Raw genomic sequence first — 26,029 nt, forward strand, 5'->3', positions numbered from 1 at the left:
GTGATTAGTAGCTATCATATCAGACAGAACAGATTCTGATATCTAGATGTTGGATGGCCTATAAACTTAGCTGAACAACATAGAGAATTTTGAAATTTTTATGAGGTCTTATTTATCATTTTTTTCCTATTATGGTTTCTTTCCTTGCTTTTATTTCTAAGAAGTCCTTTCTTGTCTTGAATCTGTCACCTATACTTTCTTCTAATTGTGTTTGAGGTTTTCCCACCTTTAACATTAATCAGCTGGAGTGTTTTTATCTTATTCTTTTAGAATATGCTAGAAATTGAAAACCTAAGGTTTTTTTCTTAGTAGTTGTTTCAGCACCATTTATTTCACAGTGCTTCTTTTCTCTACTGATTTTTGATGCTGGTTTTATAATCTACTAAATTTTTATTTGTACTGGGTGTGTTACAGAGCTTTTATTTGGTTGTACTGATCTGTCTACTCCTCCACCAGTACCACTTTGTTTTAATTACCATAGCTTTAAAACATTCTTTAAGATCTGATAGTTCTAGCTTGTTCTATTTGTTTTAGCTATTCTGATTCAGTTAGTGTGATGTCTAAACTTGTTTTCTCATATCAATTTATATGTGCATGTAATATATGGTGATCACATTTTCTAAACCCCAAATCAGTACATATGATTAACACATGAAACTGAGGTCATCATTCACATTCATATTAAGTCTCATCCTCCAAGCACAGGGCTGTGCACATGGTAGGTGCTTTTTGGCTAAAAGGATATGAGGTCAAGGCATTTGATAGGTTTGTAATTTCTATGGTAATTAGTTCTTATAGGCACAATGCATAAGATAGCTTTCCTTGTTTTGCATGTTAAGAAAAAAATCCAAAGGTTATTTGTTCTCTGTTCTGTTCTTACTGTTCAAGGAGCTTTTAGGTAGCTCTTAGCCCAGCCTCGTCACCTACATATTCAATGCAGCCCAATTAGTTAGTAAGAGTCACAATGCATTGAATCAGAGTGTAACTAAAGTCAAAGCTGCAGGAAACAGCAGCAATACTAATGAGTATTCAAAGCTGATTAGAATGCAAAAAAATCCAGCCATTCTTTAAGTATCAGCTATAATATGGAGCAATCAGGTAGCAGCTACTTGAAGCAATTGCTTGAAAGTGATTTTTTCTGATTGGGAAGATTTCTTAAGAATTACATTTTAAAAATGAGGACCATTTTTTCCCCAAAAGGTTCAATTGGCACTTTCTGATTTAATTAAAACACACACACACACACACACACATGCACAAACAAGTATGCAAATATTAATCATTAGTCATATTCAACTAAATGAATCCAGTCATTCTGGATAACTGGAAAGCTGAAATTACCAAATGAAGGGCATTTAATATATTCTTAGGGATAAAATTTAAACAGCATAAGAGTCAAATTATTGTCCAAAATCTCAGTCATGGGTCTTTCAGAGTTTATTTAATTCATCTTTCCATCTCAGGGAAGCACCAAATCTATATTTATCATCAATATCATCTTAATCCTACTAAAGGAAAAAAATGGTAATTGGAACTCTCAAGGAGCCTTCCCCTGCTACTCCCTAAAGAAACAATCATAAAAATACAGTGAACTCAAATCAGGGTCTTTGATTTTTGATTCCCACATAGATACACAGTTTTAAAGGAATGTTCAGATGTCAATACATATTTAGCAAAATCTTCTATACCTTTTGTGTCTCTATATACCACAAATATTAAGAATTGGTAATCCATTAATTCATTAATATTTAATTGATTCATTCATTAAACATTTTTGGCTGCCTTAAGGTGACCTTGAGGCCATAAAAATGCTTGATAATTAAGTATTCAATTATTTTTATCAAGCTGTACTTTATTAAGGCAGGAAACCTATTTTGTTTTTTTTTTTTTTTGTTTTTTTTTTTTTTTGAATTTAAGTTTTTTTTTTTTTTTTTTTTTTTTTTTATTATTATTTTTTTATTGGTGTTCAATTTACTAACATACAGAATAACACCCAGTGCCCGTCACCCATTCACTCCCACCCCCCGCCCTCCTCCCCTTCTACCACCCCTAGTTCGTTTCCCAGAGTTAGCAGTCTTTACGTTCTGTCTCCGTTTCTGAGAAGAAATGGGTGGGAAATATCAGGAAACCTATTTTGGCTCAACCCTCAGAAATTATAATCATAAAGGTAGTTAAAGTATTTTCTGAGCATAAACCTTTTAATCAATGTATCAACTGAGAAATCTCTATCACAACTTCAAATCCTTTTTGCAACGAGGCAGACCACCAAGGTTTATACCCTGGTTCTATCATTTCCTGGTTATATGATCTTGAGCAACTTATTTAACTTCTCCTTGCCTTGGTTTCCTAATTTGTAAAGTAGTATATTAGTAGTAGTTCCTGCCTCATGGGGATAAAATGAAATAATTCACATAAAGGACTCAGCACTGTGCCTTGTACATAGTAAATCCTAAATACAAGTAAGCTAATATTATCAGTGATTATATTAGGCATATAATTATGGATTCTTGGTCATGCTTAACATGTAACAAGAATTAAATGCTTGGTGACATGGTACATATGATAAACACTATGGAAGACAGGGGTGGTGGATGTCAGAGGTTTCGTGGGAGATATATAGCTTGAATTGGGACTTAAGTGACAGAGAACGACAGGTGTCGAAGAGAAGGCACACCACATAAAGGGGCATATAATGAAAAGGAAGTAAAGGAAAGTGAAGATGAATGTTGGAGGGCCATAAGAGTCCAGTAAATAGTTGATCAGTACACCATTTAATTGAAAATCTCACCCTGGCTTCTCAAATAAAAATTTTAATTTAAATAGGTAGGTCTCTTCTGAAAATGGGCTGTTATCCTAAGTCTAATGTATGTGTATGTGTACCTGCATGTGGAGGGGATGAAGCAGAGAGTCCATCATCTTTTAAAGAATTCACATGAACTGTCTCATTTAATGCGTACAATAATCCTATTAGAGAGTTAATATTATTAACAGCCCCATTCTGGAAATAAGGAAATTAAAGCACAGAGATATCAAGAAACTTTCCCTAAATCATACAGCAGCCAGTAAGTACATAGCAGCCAGAAAGTCTAACTTCAAAGGCATGTGCACTGAATCACAAAGTTGCTTCCACTTAAAATTCATAAGGTCATGTAACTTTTTAGGTAAATTGCTGGCCAGAACTAGTAAAGGAGGAAATCTTACATCCAGCGTTCCTTAAACTAAAATTGCTACCTTATTGATTTAAGCCTCAAGTTTGGATTCAAATGACAAGGTATATAATCGTCTAAGTGAATACAGAAACCAGAGGAATCAAATCTCATGACCTACTTCATTTTAAATCTAATATACAAGATTAGAAGGAAAACTTTTTTTTATTAACTTCATGTTTCCTTGAGTAGAAAGAGAAAAGTAAGGATTTGTTGTTTTAGGTTTCATTCAGAGGTGATTTGGGCTGTTTTGAGGACTGACTGAACAGTATATTAGATGCTTTTGTTTGCTTGACTAAAAAGGAGTGGTTACCGTGAGGCCTTGGAGCCAATATGGCTTTTGAAAACATCATGTGCAACTCTTGAATTAAATATAAAAATTCTACTGTGAATTGTCTTGATGCTGTGTCCTTTGAAAGATACAAAGCATTTCTAAAAGGTAGAGACACAAGAGGTTGCTCTAAGTAACTAAGAAGAAAGAAAACAATTTCACAGTGTGTATAGTGCAAGCTATACTAGCATTTGACAGTTTGAACAGGGGTACATGGATACAATAAATGCTATAATAAATGCCACAGATATGGGAGGCAGCATGGCTGTTGTAGTAAGGAAAACAGACTTTGAGGTCATATAGACCTCAACTGGAATCTGGGTGCTGTGAATTTCTAGTTGTGTGACTTTGGAAAAGTCACATGTTATCCCCACTCCAAGCATTAGCTTTCCCATCTCCAAGTAAGGAAAGTAGTGCCTATACCTCATAGTGTTGTTGTGAGAATTAAATGAGACATAATGCATGCAGAATTTGCAATATTGCCTGATGATAGTAAATACTCAATAAACTGAGATTTAAAAAGTAGTGTAGCCTTATATAACTCAATATCGTTTATATGAAGGAGTCTCAATTTTCACCCTTTGCCATATTGGCCATCACTGTGCAGGCTATTCCTTTCTTATATTTACGTTTTATAAATAACTCACCTCCATCATTGTCCAAGTTATCTCCACAAAGCATTTCCATGACAACGTTGCAGCCTATTCCACTCCAACCCACCTGACACACACAGTGCCAACCATTTTGGTCCAGGGTACATCGCCCGTTTCCAAAGCAGAGCCCTGGGCAGCCATCTGTAAAGACAGCAGAAAATAACAATCATGGAGACATGAGAATGGGATTGGCTAACAATGATGTATCTACCTATAGGAAAGCATCTAATCACTTGGGCTCCATTCAGATGAGGTATTGAATAAATGGAAAAGGAACTTGCTTGCTTACAAAACCTTCCCAGGGAACTTGTTATCCCTTCCTTGGCTGTGCTTTTCCTTAGAGAGCCAATTAAGCATTACTAATGCTAACCCCAATTCCCAATCTCTGGTTTAGATAGGATGGAAACTATGATGGGGACAAAAAATGTTTTTGTTTCTTTTAGAAAAAACACGAATCTTCTCAGCTCAATCAAACCCAGATGGACGGTATTGTATCTAGTTATGACCAATAAGCTGGGAAAAGACAGAAGTTTCTATGAAAAGAAACTTCCCCTAACTACTTCCAGTCTCTACTGATTTTTCCCTTGTGATGCACTGCTTCGGGACTTAGGTATGTTGGTACACAGTTCAGAGCATACCATTAACTATTTGTCCATATAAATGCCTTAGAAATGTGCTTCAGTTGCTTTATATTTATTTGGCTTTTTAATTTAAGATTATCATTGATCTGAGAGCTAAAGATTAAATTTTTAACTTATCTGGCATCTCACTCAGAAGCTAGCATAATACTATTAAGCCCATAGTAGGTGCTCAACAAATGTTTATGGAACTAATGCATGCCAGACTGAGACTTTCAGAATTCTAGAGAATGACTGGATAAATGCAGTCAAGAGGAAATTGTTGTGCTTAAATGACTTCTATCCATTGATAAACCACAAACACTAACAATGGTCTCAATTTGGACTTTTAATTTCTTTGGGATGCCCTACTCTTTCTACCAATAGTTCAGAGTTTGGCCATTCCAAAGGGTAACTGTGTATGCGCCAAGTGCTCAGTGGACAGATGAACAGAGATGGCAATATGGCATATATCTTCTGGAATTTTCCCAATAGTAGCATAAGACCAGATCTGAATTTTACTGGAGAGAGTCCAATCAACATATATTTTTTTCATTTGCTGTCTTTGAAAGAAAAGTCCAGAAGTATAAAAAGCAAAATAATTTTTAAAAAATCTGTAGACATAACCCAGTGTTCCTTCCAAATGGTTTTCTAAGTAACTATCAACAGACCAGACGAAGAAAAAACTTTAAAATAAAATGACAGATGGCTGTTAGAAAATACAAAGACTCTCTCTCATTATATATATTCATATAAATATATATGTATTCCTCAAGAAGTGGTATAAGATGAATACAGATAGGTTTAAGAAAAGAGTTTATCTAGCTCCATTCATCTACTTCCATTATCATGGATATATAATGGCTAAAAAGAAATTAGGGATAACTTGGAACATAGTCAACTTTCGGAGGCTGAGGTAATGAAAGGCACAGGTTATCTGACAGAAAAACCCTTACCATCTCTCGGGGATGCATGATGGGTTACTTATAAAGGGAGAATTATTCTCTCCTTGAAAGTAGACTGTACATGGACTTAGATCCATATTGCTATATTAAAGAAAATGTTCAGCCATCTATCCAAATCAAGTTCATATAATAATTACTTATACACATAGACACCTGCACAAACACACACACACACGCATAAAACTCCATAGAAAGACAAAGGAAAACAGTTCCTAAAGTTGCTTGTCAATCCATTATACACTATGGCAAAAAAATAAAATGACTCTTTTATGTTGGAAAAACAAATTATTTTTTAGTTAGACTATTACGGCATGAACCTGACAATATCACACTTAAGGAAGCCTGCCAGAAGTAAAAACACAAACCCAAAACACAAACACACACAAAACCCCCCACCAACCCTTCCTTTCCCACAGGTATATTTTCCATTTACAATATTTTTCTGTTATAAAACGAGTGAGAAAAATCTTACCTCGGACGGCATCTAAGTAGTGAGCTAAAAGGGGGGGAAAGGGGGGGAAAGAGTGATTGAATGAATTTCTGGGAGACCACAGCTATCCAACATGTATTAATGCTTTACCATCTGTTGCCTGGGAGGAGAACAGCAAACTGTGAACTGCTGAAATGCCTGCAGCTCAAAAGTTGGTACACGGGCCTGTGTAGTTTGTGAATAATATTTTCTGTGGGAAAGATATTAATGGCTTTTCTGCAAGAAACTCTATTAGGCTTCCTAAAAAAGTGTCATATTTCATTAAAAGTATAAGAACTGCGTTTTTACATTTCAGTAATAACTTTAGTGAAAGAGCACTAGCTTCAACTTCTTATTAGTAATATCTTTAGAAGGGAGTTCTGGAGTAACCACCTTCGGTAATCATCACAATATTTAAATCCTCTTATGTGAAGGCAATAAACTTACTGTACTGCAGGAATGTAATTACTTACGCCGCATCGGAATCTCACCCCTTACCACCTTTTTAATGAATCTTAAATATTTTCCACAGTCACAGAACAAGACTTACTGTACCTTTAGTAGAGTAGTAATGCAGTTTATTAAGATTATATGTTATATATGTTATATATATTATACATTACTTTGGCAGGGCCCAACCATTATAACAAAATACTTTCACCTAAAAATGAAAGTGGTGCTACAGTCTGGTGGGGAAAAAAAAGCCCACAAACAATGTGTTGGGTATCCAGAGGCCCATACTGGCCTTTGCTCTGCATGAAATTTCTGTATGCTCACGGAATGCCACTGGAACATTCTGTGACCCACTTTCCTTAGCTGAACAATGGGAAACGTACTTGTCCGTCTGTACATGCAAGAGGCCTCTGTGGTAGATATATGCATGTGTCAAGGACTTGGATTTATTTTCAGACAAAAGTATTTTGAAGTTGAAACCCTAGTTATTATTACTGTTTTTTTCTAGTGTGAAGACCGCCTGATAGATTTATTACATAGGCTCCTCTCATACCCAAAAGCTGTTCTCCCAGGCAGCATCCTCAAAATTAGTGAAAGTTGTGACAAGGGATGGGAGAGGGTGGGTGCCTCAGTACATATTCTCTATACTAACCAATAAGCAATTCAACACAGATGTTCTACCGATGGTAGGTCAGGAGTGCCCTCCTCACATACATTAAAGACAGCTCCTAATGATATTGAATGGCCTCTGTTAAAGTAGTCCTGCTTAATGAAATTGCCTCTAAGTGCTTTCGAGTGAAACAACCTATACTTTTCAAAAGGAAAAATGGGCAGTGAATGTTATGTTCACAACAAAAGCACTTCTCTTATTAACTAATGACACTACATTCCAATGTATCTTCTTTCATTTGAGTAACTCAAAGCATGAGAAAACAAAATATAAGGAATACTGAAGTAGTGAGAAAATAAATGGCACAAGGAAGAAGTAAGATACTATCAACAAAAGAGGAAGACTCCCAGTTAATCAAACTTTCAAACTTATGGCTAACTCCCGTTCCTTTTTCTCTCCTCCAACCTCAAATTCTATGAAAAGCTTGGTGATTGATTGCTAACATGCTTTTCCTTCTTCAATTAATTCAACTTATTTTGTTCAAAGTATGCTGGTACTTACCAATAGTGCAGTGGTCGCCCTCCCATCCAGGGCTACACTCACATTTTCCATCTTTGCACTGGCCATGCTCGGCACAGTGAGAATGACAGGAGCGTTCTTCACATGTTGGTCCTACCCAACCTTCTTCACACTGGCAAATTCCTCGTGAGCAGACTCCATGGCTACCACACTCCATGGTACAAAGCTCTGTGGGAAATTAAAAGAAGATACATTTACCTATTTTATTAAAACCAGAGTCTATTCTTTCCAAAAGACATTAGAATTACCAAAAATTCCACTCTATTTTTATATTTTAAAAATATAAGCCAAATATCACAAAGACCTCTAGCATTTGAGTGAATGTGCAAGGAACTCTATAAAAAAGATAGTTAAGTCCTGAAGTATAAAATAAACCCTAAGTCAAATTGATTTTGAAAAGTCCATAAAATGATAATGGCATTCAAGGCTTAGAAATGAAGTCAGTGCCAAACAAATGTCAAGTGGGCTTTACTAAAAATTCATTAAGATCACAAATAATGTTACAAGGATTTTACAATGCTACAAGCAATCATTGGGGGGAAAACACACACGCATAGTAAAATGGTGCTCTAACGTCATTCAGGAGGAGAGGTTCTACAATTGGAAAGATAGCTTTCTAATAAAATTTATAATATACAAAAGTAAAGCTGCCAATGATGGTAATCAGCTGGTTTCCCTGAACATACAAACAATATCTGCATTTACTTTAAGCCTTTAAAATGAATCCTGGTTGATTAAAATACAGTCTTATCTTGAAATGTCATTCATTATTTGGCCAATATAATCAAGTTGTATACTGGCTCTGCCGAGGTTCTCTCCTCTGTCCCCTTGACTTTTTGTTGAGACATGCTGAATATTAATAAAGTTATGACAGGAGAGAAGCTAAAATAAAAGTTTGGCAAGCCTTTTTCTTGACTGGATACCCTTTCTGGAGGAGGAGATGGGGGATAAAAGTCTATAGAAAGAATGCAAAAGAAATAATGCAATAGGTTTTGGGTACAACTGGCCATATACCCTTCAAAGAAACAGAGTGTTCTGGATGCCAAGTCATATACCTTTCATAATCCCAAATTCTGAAACTGGTTTTATATAGTTAGAGGTATTGACATGTCATGATATCTGTATTACTCTACATTACCTTTAACAAGGGCCTTTCTGTGTAACAAAGGTTTCTAGTCTACAGATAGCAGTTATTTTTCAGTGGGTGAAAATATTCTTCTGATAAAGCCATGGGTATAGATTTTATTACTATCTAAATCAATTTGTTCACTAATTCAGTCACAAGTATTCTCTGTAGGTCAAGGTATGATAGAAAGAATAGTGGATATGAAATAAGGATTCCTCTGCATAAAAGCTGTGTACCCATAGGAAAACCACTAACATGTTCTCTTTTTTTTATGATAGTCACAGAGAGAGAGAGAGAGAGAGAGAGAGAGAGAGGCAGAGACATAGGCAGAGGGAGAAGCAGGCTCCATGCACCGGGAGCCCAATGTGGGATTCGATCCCGGGTCTCCAGGATCGTGCCCTGGGCCAAAGGCAGGCACCAAACCGCTGCGCCACCCAGGGATCCCACTAACATGTTCTCTTAATCTTTGCTCATGTAACCACACAATGGAAGTAATAATATTTACATCTCAAAGGGTCATTGGACAGATCTGGGATATATTCTAGAGGCAGGGCCAAAAGGAGTTCCTCAAGATGGGATGTGGGGATTGAAGGAAGGAGAAAAATAAAAGTTTTGGCTTAAACAAGTGGGTGGATACTGCTGCCATTAATTAAATAGGAAAGGCTAAGGGAAGAATAAGGGTAGAAGATCAAACATTAACTTTGAGATAAATGTGTAGCTAGCCAAGTGAATTTGAGAGGCCAGGGCTGGAGATATGAAATTGGCAAGCATTAGCACATAAGTGGTATTTAAAGGCATGGGACTAGATGATATCCCTAAGGAGAGAGTATAGACAACTGCTGGAATCAGCCCTGAGGTATCCCATGATTTGAAGGTAAGGTATAAAAAAAGGAACCATGAGGGTGCCTGGCAGCTCAGTCAGGAGAGCAAGGAACTCTTAAACTTGGGGTCATGAGTTCAAGCCTCATGTTCATTGTAGAGATTACTTAAAAAATAAAAAAAAATTTTTTTAATAAAAGGAACCATTAAAAAGAGACTGCGAAGGAGAAGCAGTGAGTGATAGGAGGAAATCCAGGAGATTGTGGTCTAACTAAAGCCAGAAGAAGATGCTTTTTCAAGAAGAAGAAGAGAGTAGCAGTATAATAGTACTGAGAGGTCAAGTGAGATCTGGGCAGAGAAGTGTCCATTGAATTTATCAATATGAAAACTGTTGGTGGCTTTAGGAAGAGCTGTATTGATATGGTAGCAGTTGTAAATTCAGATTTGAATGAGTGGAAGAGTGAATGGAAAAACATGTGTGGGGTCATCAGATTGTAAGAAAAGTACAGAACCCAGAAAATACAAAAAAGGGGGGGCTTTGCCTAGTAAATGGTAGTTCAAGTAGGTTGATCTTGAAACAGCATCTACTCTCTATATCTTGCTTCTGAATCTCTAATTGATAATCTGGATTTATAATGTCAGCTCTTGTAGTGAATCTGAGGTTGTAATTATGCTCCCCTAATGGCTTTCCCCAAGGCTGAACTGAAAGGACCTTTCAAAAATTAGGGAGCTAAACAGGTCAAAACCGATCAAGTCAGAGCTAACAGAAACAATTAGGAAGCAAATTTTTGTGTATATTGCTTTATACAACTATAAACTTTAGGCACCGAAAAAATGTATCATTCTGATAATTTCCTGAAATGTAACAGGACTAGATGAACAGTAACAGCAAAATGGCAGACTAGGCTACCCTTAAACCATCTCAATATAAACCGTAGACATGTTAAATATAATTTAATAATTTTAAAGATTGCATGTCTTGGCTCACAAGAAACAGAATTATCAAATGCCAGAAACAAAGATGATGTTAACAGCCAAAGAAGTAAGCATATAAGTCAACCTCTGGCAGCTTTAAGTGGTTATCGTACCCAGTAATGACTCGGTGGTTGGGTATCTATGTCCACAGAGGAAAAAAGGATGAGATTTTTGGTCCATTAAGATGAGGCGTTGGACTGAAACTCCTGCAGAAAGTAAGGACTCTTGAAGGGATGCAATCTCAGTGAGATAGGGACTAGTAAAACTCTATCCACTAGCCCAGAGAGATGGCAAGGAATCATTAACCATAATAATGATAATAACTATCATTAATAATAATAAATTTGGGAGCTAGAAAACAATATTAAAATAAAATACTATTGAATAATAATACGTGCAGTAGAATGCCCTGAATGAAATATTTCTGAAATTTGTACTATTAAGGAGTTAAGATATTTTGTCAAGTATGCATATAAAATTTAAAAGTGAAATTATTTCTAGTAATTGTGACCTAAGTAATTTTTACTATTCTCTCCTGATGGAAACTGGAAAATCTAGACAAAACATATTTTAAAACTGTTGGACATTGCTGGAGTTCACAAAACAGTTAAGCATTACTGGGCCACATTCCAGGAGTAAAAGAAAAGCCAGAGAGGTGAGTTTGGCATATATGTATGCTTTTCCTCTGGAAGTATCTGTCAGTTCTGGTAGAGTCAGCTGGAAGACTCAGAAGCTGGGTAGAACTTTTGTCACTCTCACAGGTGCAGAAAAAAATATTTGACCACATAATGGCTAAGAAATTTCTAATACTGAAGAAAATATCAAGCCAAATATATGAAGCAAAATTGGAGGAACAAGAAAAGAGAAAAGGACAAATTTACAACATAGTAAGAGACTTTAATGCCCCCTTTCTCATTAACTGATGATAGAACAGACAAGAAATCAGAAAGGATATAAAATATTTGAGTAACATGATTATCAAATTTGATCTTATTGACACATATAGAGCAGTACAATAAATGACTACAAAGTGCACATAATTCTAAAGTGTACATAGAACATTTATAAATATTGACCATATGCTGGGCTATATAAAGCAAGTCTCAGTGTATCTCAAGTATTGAAATTATTTATAGCATGTTGTCTGCCCACTGTGGACTTAAACTTGAAATAAAAAGATAAGCAAAAAGTAACTTTAAAATACACATAAGTTTGGAAATTACAAAATATACCTCTGAAAAAACTATGGAACAAAAAGAAAATCATCATGGAAACTAGAAAATACTTTAAATAAATGAAAATACAATGAACATATCAAAATTTGTATAACTCAATTCATGTATACAGGAAAATTTATAAAGCAGAGAGGAAAATCAGCTGACAACAATGACCCATGCATCCATTCTAAGAAATTAGAAAAGCAAGGTAGACTCAAAGAGGGTAGAAGAAAGAAAATAGTAGTTATTAAAGCTGAAATTAATTAAATAAGAACAAATATGCAATAGAAAGGATCAAGAAAGCCAATGACTGCAATTTTCATAGCCCAATAAAATTGGTCAACTTCTGATGGGAACTGATCAAGAAGAAAATACAGAAGATCCAAATTACCAATACCATGAATGGGAAAGATGACATCACTATTGAGTGTACAGACATAAAACATCATAAAATAACGTTACAAACAACTTTTCGTCAATACTTTTGAAAATTTCAATGAAATGGACAAATTCCTAGTAAACACAATATACAATAATGAACATAGACACACACACAAAAGAAACTGAATAGTTTCTATGAAGAACCTCAATCCACAATGCAAAATGTTCCCACAAAAAAAATCACAGTCTCAGATCAGTACTTGTAAATATACCAAACTTTTAAGGAAGAAAAACTGCCAGTCTTGAACAATCTTTTTCAAAAAAGAGAAAAAGAAGAAACACCACAATGTGAGTTATGAGGCCAGCACAACCTTGATATAAAATTCTGACAAGAATATTTCAAGAAAAAATACAGGTCAATCTCACTTATGAATATGAATGCAAAAATCTTAAACAAAACACTCAACAACAAACCTAGCATTACATAACATGAAACAATATAATGATCAATTTATCCTTACTCTAGGAATACACGATTATGTTAATATCTGAAAATCAATCAATGTAATTCATCAGATATATGAATAAAAGAAAAAAATCATATGACCATCTAAATAGACATATAATAAGTACTTAGTAAAATATTAAATAAACATCGATTCAGGATAAAGGCTTATAGCAAATGAACACTAAGAACTTTAATCTGATAAAGATTAGCTGCAAAAAAACCTACAGCAAACATAATATTTAATAGTGAGACGCTGAAATATTTTTTCTATTATTGAGAACTGAGAAAAGTTGCTTATGATCATCACTTCTATATGCCATAATTTTAGAAGTCCTAGGCAGTGCAATAATATAAGAAAAAGAAAAAATGTATAGAAATTGAAAAGGAAGAAAGAAAGCTATCATTACTCAAAGATAGTATGATTGTACATATACAAACTGGTAAAAGAACCTATATAGAGGGACACCTGGGTGGCTCAGCGGTTGACCATCTGCCTTTGGCCCAGGACGTGATCCCAGGATCCAGGATCGAGTCCCACATAGGGGATCCTTGTGGGGAGCCTCTTTCTCCCTCAGCCTGTGTCTCTGCCTCTCTCTCTCTGTGTCTCTCATGAATAAATAAATAAAACCTTAAAAAAAATCTATATAGATGAATTATTAGAATACACGAATTTAGCAAGTTCTCTAGGCATGAGGCTAACATATAAAAATGTTCTCTTTTTATTGACAACAAACAATGAGAAAAATAAACCATTTATAATAGCATCACAACATCATATACCTAGCAATAAATTGAAAAAAATATTTGCAGAACCTATGATGAAAACTATAAAACTTTATGAAAGAAAATTAGAGAAGGATAAATGGAAAGCTATGGCAAACTCTAACTGAAAAATAAAATTAAAGATGTCAAATTCCCCCAAATTATTCTGTAGATTCAATGTAGCCTCACTCAGTATCTTGTAGCCTCACTCAGCCTCAATGTAGCCTCACTCAGTATCTTGGCAGTTTGTGTATGTGTGTATTTTTGTACATGTAGACACATGTGTTACATGTGTGTAAATATTGACCAGCTAAAGGAAGAAGCAGAATAAGGTGAGATGTACTCTAGCTAATAGCAAGACTTAGTGTAAAGTTATGCTAATATAGACAGTGGGTATTGACACAATGGCAAATAGACCAATCAGATTGAATAAAGTCTTAAAACATACAAGGATACTTGATTTACAGTTAAGATGTCTCTGCAGGCAACTGTCAAATGACTGCTGTTTTAAGTTAAATCTCTCTGGGAAACTGAATATCCACTAGGAAAAAAAACCCTCACTCCATATACAAAATCAATTCCAGATAGAATTTAGTAAACGTAAATTATCAAAACTTCTAGAACACAATGTAAGAAAACAATTTTATGATCTAGGGTAAAAAAATTCTCTTAAACAGTACCCAAAAATGCTAACCATAAGGGCAAAAAATAATAAATTGGGCTGTATCAAAATTAAAAATTTGTATTCAAAAGACAAAGAGAAAACATGCTATAAGTGGTAGAATATATTCATAGAACATAAAACTGAAAAAGAGCTTGTGTCCAGAATATACAAAGAGCGTCTTAAAATCAATAATAACAAGGCACATAACTCAACAGGAGAATAGGCAAGAGATCTTGGGATATCCGAGTGGCTCAGTCAGTTAGCATCTGACTCTTGGTTTTGGCTCAAGTTTTGATCTATCTCAGGGTCATGAGTTTGAGCCCTATATTGGGCTCTGTGCTCAGCGTGAAGTCTGCTTGCAATTCACTGCCTCTCCATCTTCCTCTGCCCCCCCCATGTGCTTTCTTTCTCAAATAAATAAATAAAATCTTAAGAAAAAAATGGGCAAGAGATCTGAAGAAGTCGTTTATAAGAGGATATCCAAGTCTACAAAAGCATATGGAAATATGCTCAGCATCATCACTTATCAGGGAGATACAAAATAACATAACAATGAAATACCACTGCACACCCACAGAGATGGTTAAAATCTATAGGATTGACAGTGAGAAGTGTTGGTGTCAGTGTGAAGTAATAAAAAGTTTCATGTATTACAGGTGATTGTGTAAATTGGTACGACCACTTTGGGAAACTCTTTGACATTATCTGCTAAAGTTTGATATATGTATATCATGTGGCTTAGCAATTCCACTTCTTACTATTTACTCAACAGAAGTATGAGCAAACAAATATTCACTGAAATATATGTATAAAAGTGTTCATAGGATTATATGTGTTGGCAAGAAATGGAAATGCTTTAAATATCCATCAACAGTAGAAGATATAATTGTGGTAATTTTGCAAAAAAGTAATAACATCACAATGAAAATGGGTGATCTACAGCTACGTACCATAAGATAGATGAATCCCACCAAAACTAATTTTGAGTGAAATAAATGAAATGCAACATCATATATGCTGTAAGATTCCATTAATAAAATTTTTGGAAAGCAGGCAAATATTAGAAGTCAGAGCAGTTATGCCGGGGAGGAAGGATGAAGGAGGTAATAATTGGCGGGGGGGACACAAAGGAGGCTTCTAGGGACAGTATCCTATAGTTTGACTTGGGTGGCAGTTAGCAAGTGTTTCATACTCAGATAATTCAGTAGGCTGTATACTTATGACCTTTGTACTTTTCTGTATATGTGTTACATTTTAATAAAATGTTAAGAAATTAATTGTAATGACCAAAAGAACAGAAACATACAGAAATTTACAACTTTCAAGGTGGAAAAAGAATGAAGATAACTCAAAGAAAAAGCCAAAAAGGGAAAAGACAAAGAAAAATAAATATTATAAGTAGGAGACACAAAAGAAGATTCTGAGCTATAAATCCAAACATGTCAGTAATCCCAGTAAATAAAAACAAACTGAACTTGAAATTTAAAAGAGAGACTTTGGAACTGAGTGGAAAAGGAAAGCTAGTTATGTTCTTTCTATTAAAAAGATATGTGCTGAAACATACTAACACAAATTTAGTAATAATAGGAAAAAGGCATTCTAGAAAGGTACCATCCAAGAGCAACTTAGTGTAGCTATAACATTATCAGACAAAATGGATTTCAAGATATAAAGCATTATTATGGATAAAGAGAGTCATCATGTAATAATAAAAGGAATAATTCATCAGGGAGATGTAACAATCCAGACTGAATAAGAAAATATAGCTTCTAGATATATTAAAGCAAAAACTGATAGACTGATAATAAGACAAATCGAAAATGTCACAATCAGTAATAAGAAGATAAAAAATTAGTGAGGAGGTAGAATGTTTGAATAGTACAATGAACAACTTTAATATACTGGACATATATGGAACCCAAAGCTATGACTATATGATACATATTCTTTTCAAGCACATAGAGAATACCTACAAAAACTGAAAAACAGTAGTTCACAAGGCAAAGCTCAATAAATGGCAAAGATTTTACATCATACGATCTTTCAACAAAATGCACTAAAGATAGAAATCGATAAACAAAAAGCAAAAAAAAAAAAACCACAGAAAAGTGTTAAGAACACACTTTAAAATAATTCATGAATTACATAAAAATTATTTTGGAAATTAGGAACTGAATAACAATGAAAATACTATTTATAAAAATTTGTGGGATACAGTTTAGACAGTTACCCAAAGGAAATTTACAGCCCTACATACATTTAACAGAAAAGAACAATCGAAAATTAATGAACAAAGTGTCTAACTCAAAAAGTAAGAAAAAAGACTGCACATAAGTAGAAAGAAGGAAACAAAAAAAGGTAAGAGCAGAAGTTAATGAAACAAGAAACAAACAATAGAGAAGATCAACAAACCCCAAATCTGTTCCTTTTGATGTGAATAATTAAATAGAGAACCCTCTGGCAACAGAGAGCAAGGAAAATAAGAAAAGAAATGATACAAATAAACGTTAAAGACTAAAATATAAAAGTAAAGGAGAGTGCTATGAACAACCTTATGCCAGTAAGTTTGAAATCTTAGATGAAGTACACATTTTTCAAGGAAACAAAATGGACTAGAGAAGAAATACAAAGCCTGAAAACACATTAAAGACATTGAAAATGGCCTACATGGTTTTGTATGTGTATTTTGCTAAACTCCAAGGAACAAATAATCTATAAGCTATACCAGAGAATAGGAAAAGAGAGAAGTCTTCCTGAATGATTTTGTGAGACTATTATAATCTAGTTCCAAAATGGGGTAAGAAAGGAAGGGACTTTTCTACAGGCCAATCTCACTTTTTGGCTGCACAAATCCCCAATAAAACATCTGGAAATCAAACCAGCACATATACATAGATACACACAAATATAGAAATTACAACCGGAGCACCTGAGTGGCTCAGTTGGTTAAGCCTATGACTTTGGCTCTCATGTCATGACCTCAGGGTCCTAGATCCAGCCCTGAGTCAGGCTTCATGCACAGCGGGGAGTCTGCTTCTCCCTCTCCTTCTCCCACTGCCCCTCCCCCACTCATGTGCATGAGTGCTTTCTCACTCTCAAATAAATAAATAAATCCTTTTAAAAACTCCAGGAATTACAACCAGGTAGGCATGAATGCTAGAATGGTTTAGCTTTTGAAAATGTAGTCCTGTAATTCATCATTGAATTAATCCATTTCACTTTAAGTTCATTTCATAATGGATTATCTTAAATAAAATTATCTTATCTGAAATACAGAAAGAGCATTATATAAAATTTGGTCCCTATTTATGATAGGATCTCTCAGCAAAACAGGATTAGAAGGGGACTTACTGAATATTATAAAAGTGATTTACCACAATCCCAAAGTAAGGATCACACTTAGTAAAAATAGAGACATTCCTCTTAAAGTCAAAAGTAGTACAATTAACCATTGCTTCTAATTCAATGTTGTACTAGAGATGTTGGCTAGCATGATAAGACAACCAAAACTATATAATGTGTAATACCTGAAAAGGAAGAGGCAAAATGGAATGTATAGGTAAACTAAGAAAATTAGAAGAGGATAGCAATGTTGTTGGATACAAGATCAACAGAAAAAAAAAGATCAACATCATGTCTATACATAGAAGCCAAATTAAAATATGTACTTAAAAAATCTCACAATAATAAATCTAGCAAAAAAAAGTTCAACATTATTTTATATAAGATTTTTAGAACTTTTCTAGCAGCTTGGGAAGATGGCAGAGTATGAGGACCCTGAGCACATCCTGTCCCATGTTTACAACTGGATATCATCCACATCCAAGTCAATAAACCAGAGAGTGATTCAAAGACCGGCAGAACAAATTAAATATTGAGAAGAAGCTGCATCTGAAAGGTTAGGAAGGTCAGAAGGTGGAAGGGAGGCTGCTTGCAGGAGGGATGGAGCTGCATGGAGGGGAAAGGGCAGAGAAACAGGCCCTTACACCAGGGATTTCACATGAGGAAGACTAATCCCTGTAACATTTGGCTTAGAAAACCAGAGGGGCTGAATTCTGTGTGTTTGTATGACCAGTGGGACTTGGGAGCCTGGAGTTTTAAGTCAGGTGAGCTGTGAGGGCAGGCGATGGTTGGGTCACTGCCCTTAAAGAGACAGCAGCCTGTGCAGAGGTAACATAAAAATGGCAGTTTACACAATGCCAGAGGCAAATGGGAGACAGATTTGTTCATACTGAGTTTTGAGGTACTGGGGGGACTTCTGTGAAAATGAGGGAGCTGGCAGGTGCTATTTTTCTCTCCCATACCCCAGTATAAACACAGAGCCCCCTGTGGAAGGTGGGGTGGCACAGACACTTGAAGCATTGGCTCAGGGCTCAGGGCAAATTTCATTACAGCTGAGTGAGCACCCAGCACAGCTGCAGGGCAGCACCCAGCCACACATGCCCAGGTACCCATGTACACCACACCCACACACCAGGTGCACAGCTGCTGCCTCACACCATGCTCAGCCACTACATGGTGCCCCCTGTTGCCCTGGCGCAGGCCCCTCAGCCACTGCAGCATTTTAGAGGATCTGGCATAGTACTAGTGGCCCAGTGCAAATTTTGATAACACTGCCAACCTGCTCCCAAGTTCCCCAATGGGCACCCTCCCTCAGAGCTGGTCTGCCTGGGTCACACTAACACCACAGAGAGTAAGCACAGCCCACAACAGGCAGAATCAGGGCAGATGACTGCACTGAAAGGAAAAGTGACTCCGGCACAGCAGCAAAGCCTAAGCAACACATAGGACATTCTCCTGAAGTGCCAGGTTCTGGTGAATAGGGGAATTGCATAGCAGGGCACTCCAGGACCTCCTCTTCATAAAGTCACTGCTTTCGGGAGCAGAAGACATAGCTGACTTTCATAAAACACACAAATGGACACAGAGAGGCAGACAAAATGATGAGACAGAGAAATTTATTCCAAATGAAAGAAAAGGACAGGTCATGGCCAGAGAGTTAGTGAAACGGATACAAGTCACATGCCTGATAGAGAGGATTGAAAGCAATGATCATAAAGATACTCACTAAACTTGAGAAAGGAGGAAGGCATGAGTGAGACCTTTAATACATAGGAGAAACTCAATAAACAAATTGAGAAACACATCTGATAGAATGTAGCAGAGTGGAAGAAACAGATGAATGAATTAGTGACCTAGAAGACAGAGTAATGGAAAGTAATCAAGCTTAACAAAAGAGAGAAAAAAGAATTACATAAAATGAGAATAGATTTGGGGAGCTCAGTGATTCCAACAAACATAATAACATTCTTATAATAGGAGTCCTAGAAGAAGAAGAAGAGAGAAAAGGGGGTAGGAAATTTATTTGAAGAAATAATAGCTGAAAACTTCCCCAATCTGAGGAAGAAACCAGATATCCAGATCCAGGGAGCAGAGAGAACTCCTGTCAAAATCAATAAAAGCAGACCCACATCAAGGCATATTATAATTAAATTTGAAAAATATAGCGAGAAAGAAAAAAATCTTAAAAACACCAAGACAAAAGAAGTAACTCAAAGGAAAGTCCATAAGGCTAGCAGGAGATTTCTCAACAGATATTTGGGAAGCCAGAAGGGAGGGGCGTGATATATTCAACATGCTCAATGGGAAACATCTGCAGCAAAGAATATTCTATGCAGCAAGGCTATAATTCAGAATAGATGGAGAGATAGTTTCTCAGACAAAAACTAAAGGAGTTCATGAACACTAAATCAGCACTGAAAGAAACATTAAAGGGGACTCTTTGAGTGGAGGAGAGACCAAAAGTGACAGTATAAAGGTAGGCAACACAAAATCAGTAAAAATGAATATTTCTGTAAAAATCAGTCAAGGAACTCACAAAAAAGGATATCAAATATAACATATACCTAAGACATAGGGAGGAAAGGAGAAAAGACTGGGTTCAACCTTAAATGACCATCAACTTAATACAGACTATTGGGTTCAACCTTAAATGACCATCAACTTAATACAGACTATTGGGTTCAACCTTAAATGACCATCAGACTGTTTTATGCAGAAGAGGTTATATACAAACCTAATGGTAACCATATATCAGATACCACTAATAAACATGCAAAGAAGGAGAAATAAATCCAAATATATTACTAAAGAAAACCAGCAAAACATGAGAGAAAGCCTGGAAAGGATCAGAGAAAATCTTCAGAAACAACCACAAGTAATAAAATGGTAATAAATACATATCAATAATTATTTTGAATGTAAATGGACTAAACCCTCCAATTAAAACACACAGGGTGATTGAATGGATAAAAAAGACCCATCTGTATGTTTCCTACAAGACACTCATTTTAGACATAAAGACACCTGCAGATTAAAAGTGTGGAGATGGAGAAACATTTATCACACAAATGGATGTCAAAAGAAAACTGGAGTATCAACACTTATATTAGACAAAATAGACTTTAGAACAATGACTGTAACAAGTGTCAAAGAAGGACACTATAATAAGAAAGGGGATAATCCAAAAAGAAGATACAACAATTGTAAAAGTATATGCACCCAAGATGGGAGCACCCAAATATATAAACATTTAATAACAAACATAAAGGAACTGATAATTATAATACTAGGGGACTTTAACACCCCACCTACATTAATGGACAGACCATCTAAGCAGAAAATCAACAAGAAAACAACAGCTTTGAATGACAGGAACAGAGACACTTTATTCAGAACATTCCATCCTCAAACAGCAGAATACACGTTCTTTTCAAGTGCACATGGAACAGTCTCCAGAATAGATCACATATTAGCCCACAAATCCAGCCTGAACAAATCCATGAATATTGAAGTCATATATCATGCATCTTTTCTGACTGCAATGCTATGAAACTAGAAGTCAAGCACACACACACACACACACACACACACACACACACACACACACACAATCTGGAAAGACCACAAGTACATGGAGGTTAAATAACATGCTACTAAACAATGAATGGGTCAACCAGGAAATAAAAGAAGAAATAAAAAAGTACATGGAAACTAATGAAATTGAACACATAACTGTCCAAAACCTCTGGGAGGCAGCAAAAGTGGTTCTAAAAGGAAGTTTATAGCAATATAGTCTATCTCAAGAAGCAAAAAAAAAATCGCAAATACACAACCTTACACCTAAAGGAGGTAGGAAAAGAACAATAAACAAAACCCAAAACCAGCAGAAGGAGGGAAATAAATAAAGATTAGAGCAGAAATAAATGATATAGAAACGAAAAAAAAAAACCCAATAGAACAGATCTATGAAAGCAGGAGCTGTTCTTTGAAAAAGCTAATAAAATTGATAAACCCTAGCCAGACTTACCAAGAAAAAAAGAGAAAGGACTCAAATAAATAAAATCACAAATGAGAAAGGAGAAATAACAACCAACATCACAGAAATACAATTATAAGAAAATATTATGAAAAACTGTATGTTGATTAGACAACCTAGAAGAAATGGATAAACTCTCTAGGCATATATGAATTACCAAAACTGAGTCAGGAAGAAATAAAAAATTTGAACACACTGATAACAAGCAAAGAAATTGTATCAATAATCAAAAAACAAAAGTCCAGGGCCAGATGGCTTCACAGGTGAATTCTACCAAACATTTAAAGAAGAGTTAACACCTATTCTTCTCAAATTGTTCCAAAAAATAGAATAGGAAAGAAAATTTCCAAATTCACTCTATGAAGCCAGCATTACCCTGATGCCAAAACCAGATAAAAACCTCACAAAAAAGAGAACTACGGGCCAATAACCATGATAAACATAGATGCAAAAATCCTTAACAAAATATTAACAAGCCAAATTCAACAATACATTAAAAAAATCACTCACCATTATCAAGTGGGTTTTTTTTTAAAGATTTCATTTATTTATTCATGAGAGACACAGAGAGAGAGGCAGAGACATAGGCAGAGGGAGAGGCAGGCTCCCTGTGGGGAGCCTGATGCAGGACTTGATCCCAGAACCCCGGGATCACGACCTGAGCCAAAGGCAGGTGCTCAACCATTGAGCCACCCGGGTGCCCTTCAATTGAGATTTATTCCTGGGTTGCAAGGGTAGTTCAATATTCACAAATCAATATATGTGATACACCACATCAATAACAGAAAGGATAAGAACCATATGATCATTTCAATAGATGCTGAAAAAGCATTCAGTAAAGTACAATATCCATTCATTATAAAAACTCGCAAGAAAGTAAGTTTCAAGGAAACATACCTCAACATAATAAATACCATATATGGAAAAGCCCAGAGCTAACATCATTCTCAATGGGGAAAAACAGAGTTTTTTTCCTTAAGGTCAGGAACAAGACTGGGATGTCCACTCTCACCACTGTTAGTTAACAAATTACTGGAAGTCCTAGCCACAGCAGACAACAAAAAGAAATAAAAGCTCCCAAATTGGCAAGAAAGAAATAAAATTTTCACTCTTTGCAGAATAACATGATACTCTATATAAGAAAACCCAAAAGACTACCAAAAAATTGCTAGAACTGATACATGAATTCAGCAAAGTTTCAGGATAGAAAATCACTGTACAGAAATCTGTTGCACTCTTGAAATCAGATGTATTACCTCACACCTGTCAGACTAGCTAAAATCAACAACACAAGAAACAACAGATGTTGGCAAAGATGTGGAGAAAAGGGAACCCTCTTGCACTGTTGGTGGGAATGCAAACTGGTTTGCAGCTACTGTGGAAAACAGTATGGAAGTTCCTCAAAAAGTTAAAAATAGAACTAGCCTGCTATCCAGCAATCATACCACTGCATATTTACCCAAAGAATACAAAAACATTAATTCAAAGGGATACATGGAAGCCTGTGTTTATAATAGCAGTATTTACAATAGCTAAGATATAGAAGCAGCCCACGTGACCACTGATTGCTGAATGGATAAAGATGTGGTATATATACCACATCTATCTATCTATTATCTATCTATCTATCTATCTATCTATCTATCTATCTATCTATCTATCTCTATTCATCTATCTATCTCTATTCCATTATATATATATAATGGAATATTATTTAGCTATGAAAAAGAATGAAACCTTGCCATTTGCAATGACATGGATGGAGCTAGAGAGTATAATGCTAAGCAAAATGAGTCAGAGAGAGAAAAATACCATATGATTTCACTCATATTTGGAATTTAAGAAACAAAACAAATGAGCAAAGGGAAAAAAAGAGAGAGACAAATTAAGAAATAGACTCTTAGCTATAGAGAACAAACTGATGGTTACCAGAGAGATGGGGGTGGGGGATGGGAGAAATAGGTGATGGGGATTAAGGAGTGTATTTGTGATGAACACTAGGTGATATATGGAATTGTTGACTATATTGTACCCCTGAAACTAACACAACACTGTATGTTAACTAACTGAACATGAAAATAAAAACTGAAAAAAATAAAACAAAATACAAAAGAAAATGTTAAACTTTTTGAACTGAAGAAGATACACAAAGACTCAATCAATGGAGAGATATACTGTGTTCATGGCCCACAAGCCTCAATATCATCAGGATGCCAATTTTCCTCTATCAGTTCTATAAGTTCAATGTAATTCCAGTCAATATCCCAACAACATTTTTCATAGAGTTTGAAAACCTTATCCCAAAATCTATATGGAACAGAAAAGACTAAGACTCCCAAGAACATTTTGAAGAAGCATATTCATTGATGTGTGTGTCCTAACCTAAATGTGCATCAATAGGAAAATGGATATATAAGTTTTGTTGCATTCATACAGTATAAAAAACACAGAGGCTAATTTGAATGAAGTAGAAGTACATGCCTTAATATGGATAAACCTTTAAACATAATGATGAAGGAAGAAAACGAGCTATTCATACGAAATGTAAGCACATGGAGAAAAAATATTTTCTAGGTATGCATGTATTTATAAAAGCTTACAAATATGTACAAGGATGATGAAATTTAGGATTGCCGTTTCCCCTGCAGGGAAGGGAGAGGAATGGGACCACCACAGGACACACAGGGACTTCACTAGTATTTGTTAATTTTTATTTATTTATTTTTTTAGTATTTGTTAATTTTTAAAGCTAAGTTGTGAGTTCATTATGTTATTTATACCCCTGAAATATTTAATAATGATTTACAAAAGAATATAAAGAATCAGTGAGAAACAACTTTCTTTAGGGACTGCTCTATTGAATAAGTAAGTGGAGCTATGACTTATCCTAACTCTTGCACTCCTCAACACAAAACCCTTCATGGATATAAGCCACAACCACTAACTTGATTTATAGTTTCAGCACCTCAAGTATCCAGGTGGGAAGCAATATCCTCATGAGTGCAGGAATACTCTAAGAAATAAATTACTACAAATGGAGAAGCAGATCTTAAACAATAAGCATTCCTCATTTTGAACTACATCAACATCCCTGCAATTGCATCCAGTTCCAAATGGAGTTTCTGGACCGATTCTAAGATGTTTTTCCATCCCAATCTTTTTATAATCAGCAGTGGGGTAGGCATGGGGCAAGGACTAACAGAAAATAGATGCTGGCAATTGTATAATTTATAAACATGATAGAAATAATATTTGTTCTAATATATTTGTCTCATGAGTAGTTCTATTCTATGTGTAATATTTTCTATCTGGTTGAAAATACATTAACTTTACAGGCTACAAAATATGACAAAAGAATGCTAAAATATAAACATTCTTCTGTGCAAATGTATTGGAAAAGAACATGAAAAATACAGGCAGACACTTTAAAGTTCTATTGAGACATTTCATTTTTAATAAGTTTCTTTATGCATGTCGACAATGAACAACACTTGTATAAATTGAACTAGGATACAACTGGAACACTTCTTTGTTGCATGCTGACAAAGAACAATTTGATTAAACAGTAAATCCTTCACAGCTTCCCTCAGAACCATTTCTCTGAGATTTACTTTTTAGACAAAAGTTCCCAGTAAATTCTGTTACTCTTAGAACTTGGCTGTGCCCAATATTAGACAATGTTAATACTGGTCACCCCAAAATATTAAATCTGGGCATCTATACGTGCCAATATATATATTTTATGCACTTCTGTAATATTTTCAATAATACTATGTGACATTTAAACAAGGAGAGGACACTTTTAATGTAAAAATTCTTAAAAATTAAGAAATTATTATGTGTCTACTTGTTCAGCATCAAGTAGAATCAGTTAAAGATCAAAGGAAATCAGACTGGGACCATAAGGAAAATCAAGAATTGGGAATGAATGATCCTGAATGGAAACTTTTCTTTTGTTAGATTACAACACAATGTTTTTTGGGGGAGAAATTATGAGGATTTTCTCACTGTCTTGTGTGATTAACGTGGGAAATAAGACTAAGGGAAAAAAAGTAAGTTGATTTGGGATGTGTGGGCAGTGTGAACTCACACAGCCTGAGGGCTGAAAAGTTTTTACAGTGTATACCAAGTTCCTCACTAAAATCAAGCAGTGAATCAATCACAAATAAGAAGTATTATTCAGAAGAAAAGTTTGTGTACTTGGTTTCATTTTCTCAAATACTGGAATCATTTTTATTTTACTGCTTTCAGCTCCTTTCATTCCTCAGTGGTAGACATTCTAGCTGAGAGTGGGACTACTATAAGTATTAATAGAA

At 35.3% G+C, this 26,029-nt stretch overlaps 1 protein-coding gene across 3 annotated transcripts in view; it reads right to left on the reverse strand.

Moving 5' to 3' along the window:
- Positions 1–26,029, reverse strand: part of TENM1 (teneurin transmembrane protein 1) — a 794,660-nt gene that overhangs the window by 173,312 nt on the left and 595,319 nt on the right. For all 3 annotated transcript variants that reach the window (XM_025431163.3, XM_049107241.1, XM_049107240.1), the window contains 3 exons: positions 7,866–8,051; positions 6,245–6,268; positions 4,185–4,331 (listed from right to left, as the gene is read on the reverse strand). In XM_025431163.3, coding sequence (XP_025286948.2) covers positions 4,185–4,331; positions 6,245–6,268; positions 7,866–8,051 — 357 coding nt within the window. The remainder of the gene's footprint in view (positions 1–4,184; positions 4,332–6,244; positions 6,269–7,865; positions 8,052–26,029) is intronic.

The sequence above is a fragment of the Canis lupus genome, chromosome X (assembly GCF_003254725.2).
Source record: "Canis lupus dingo isolate Sandy chromosome X, ASM325472v2, whole genome shotgun sequence".
Classification (NCBI taxonomy): Eukaryota; Metazoa; Chordata; class Mammalia; order Carnivora; family Canidae; genus Canis; species Canis lupus.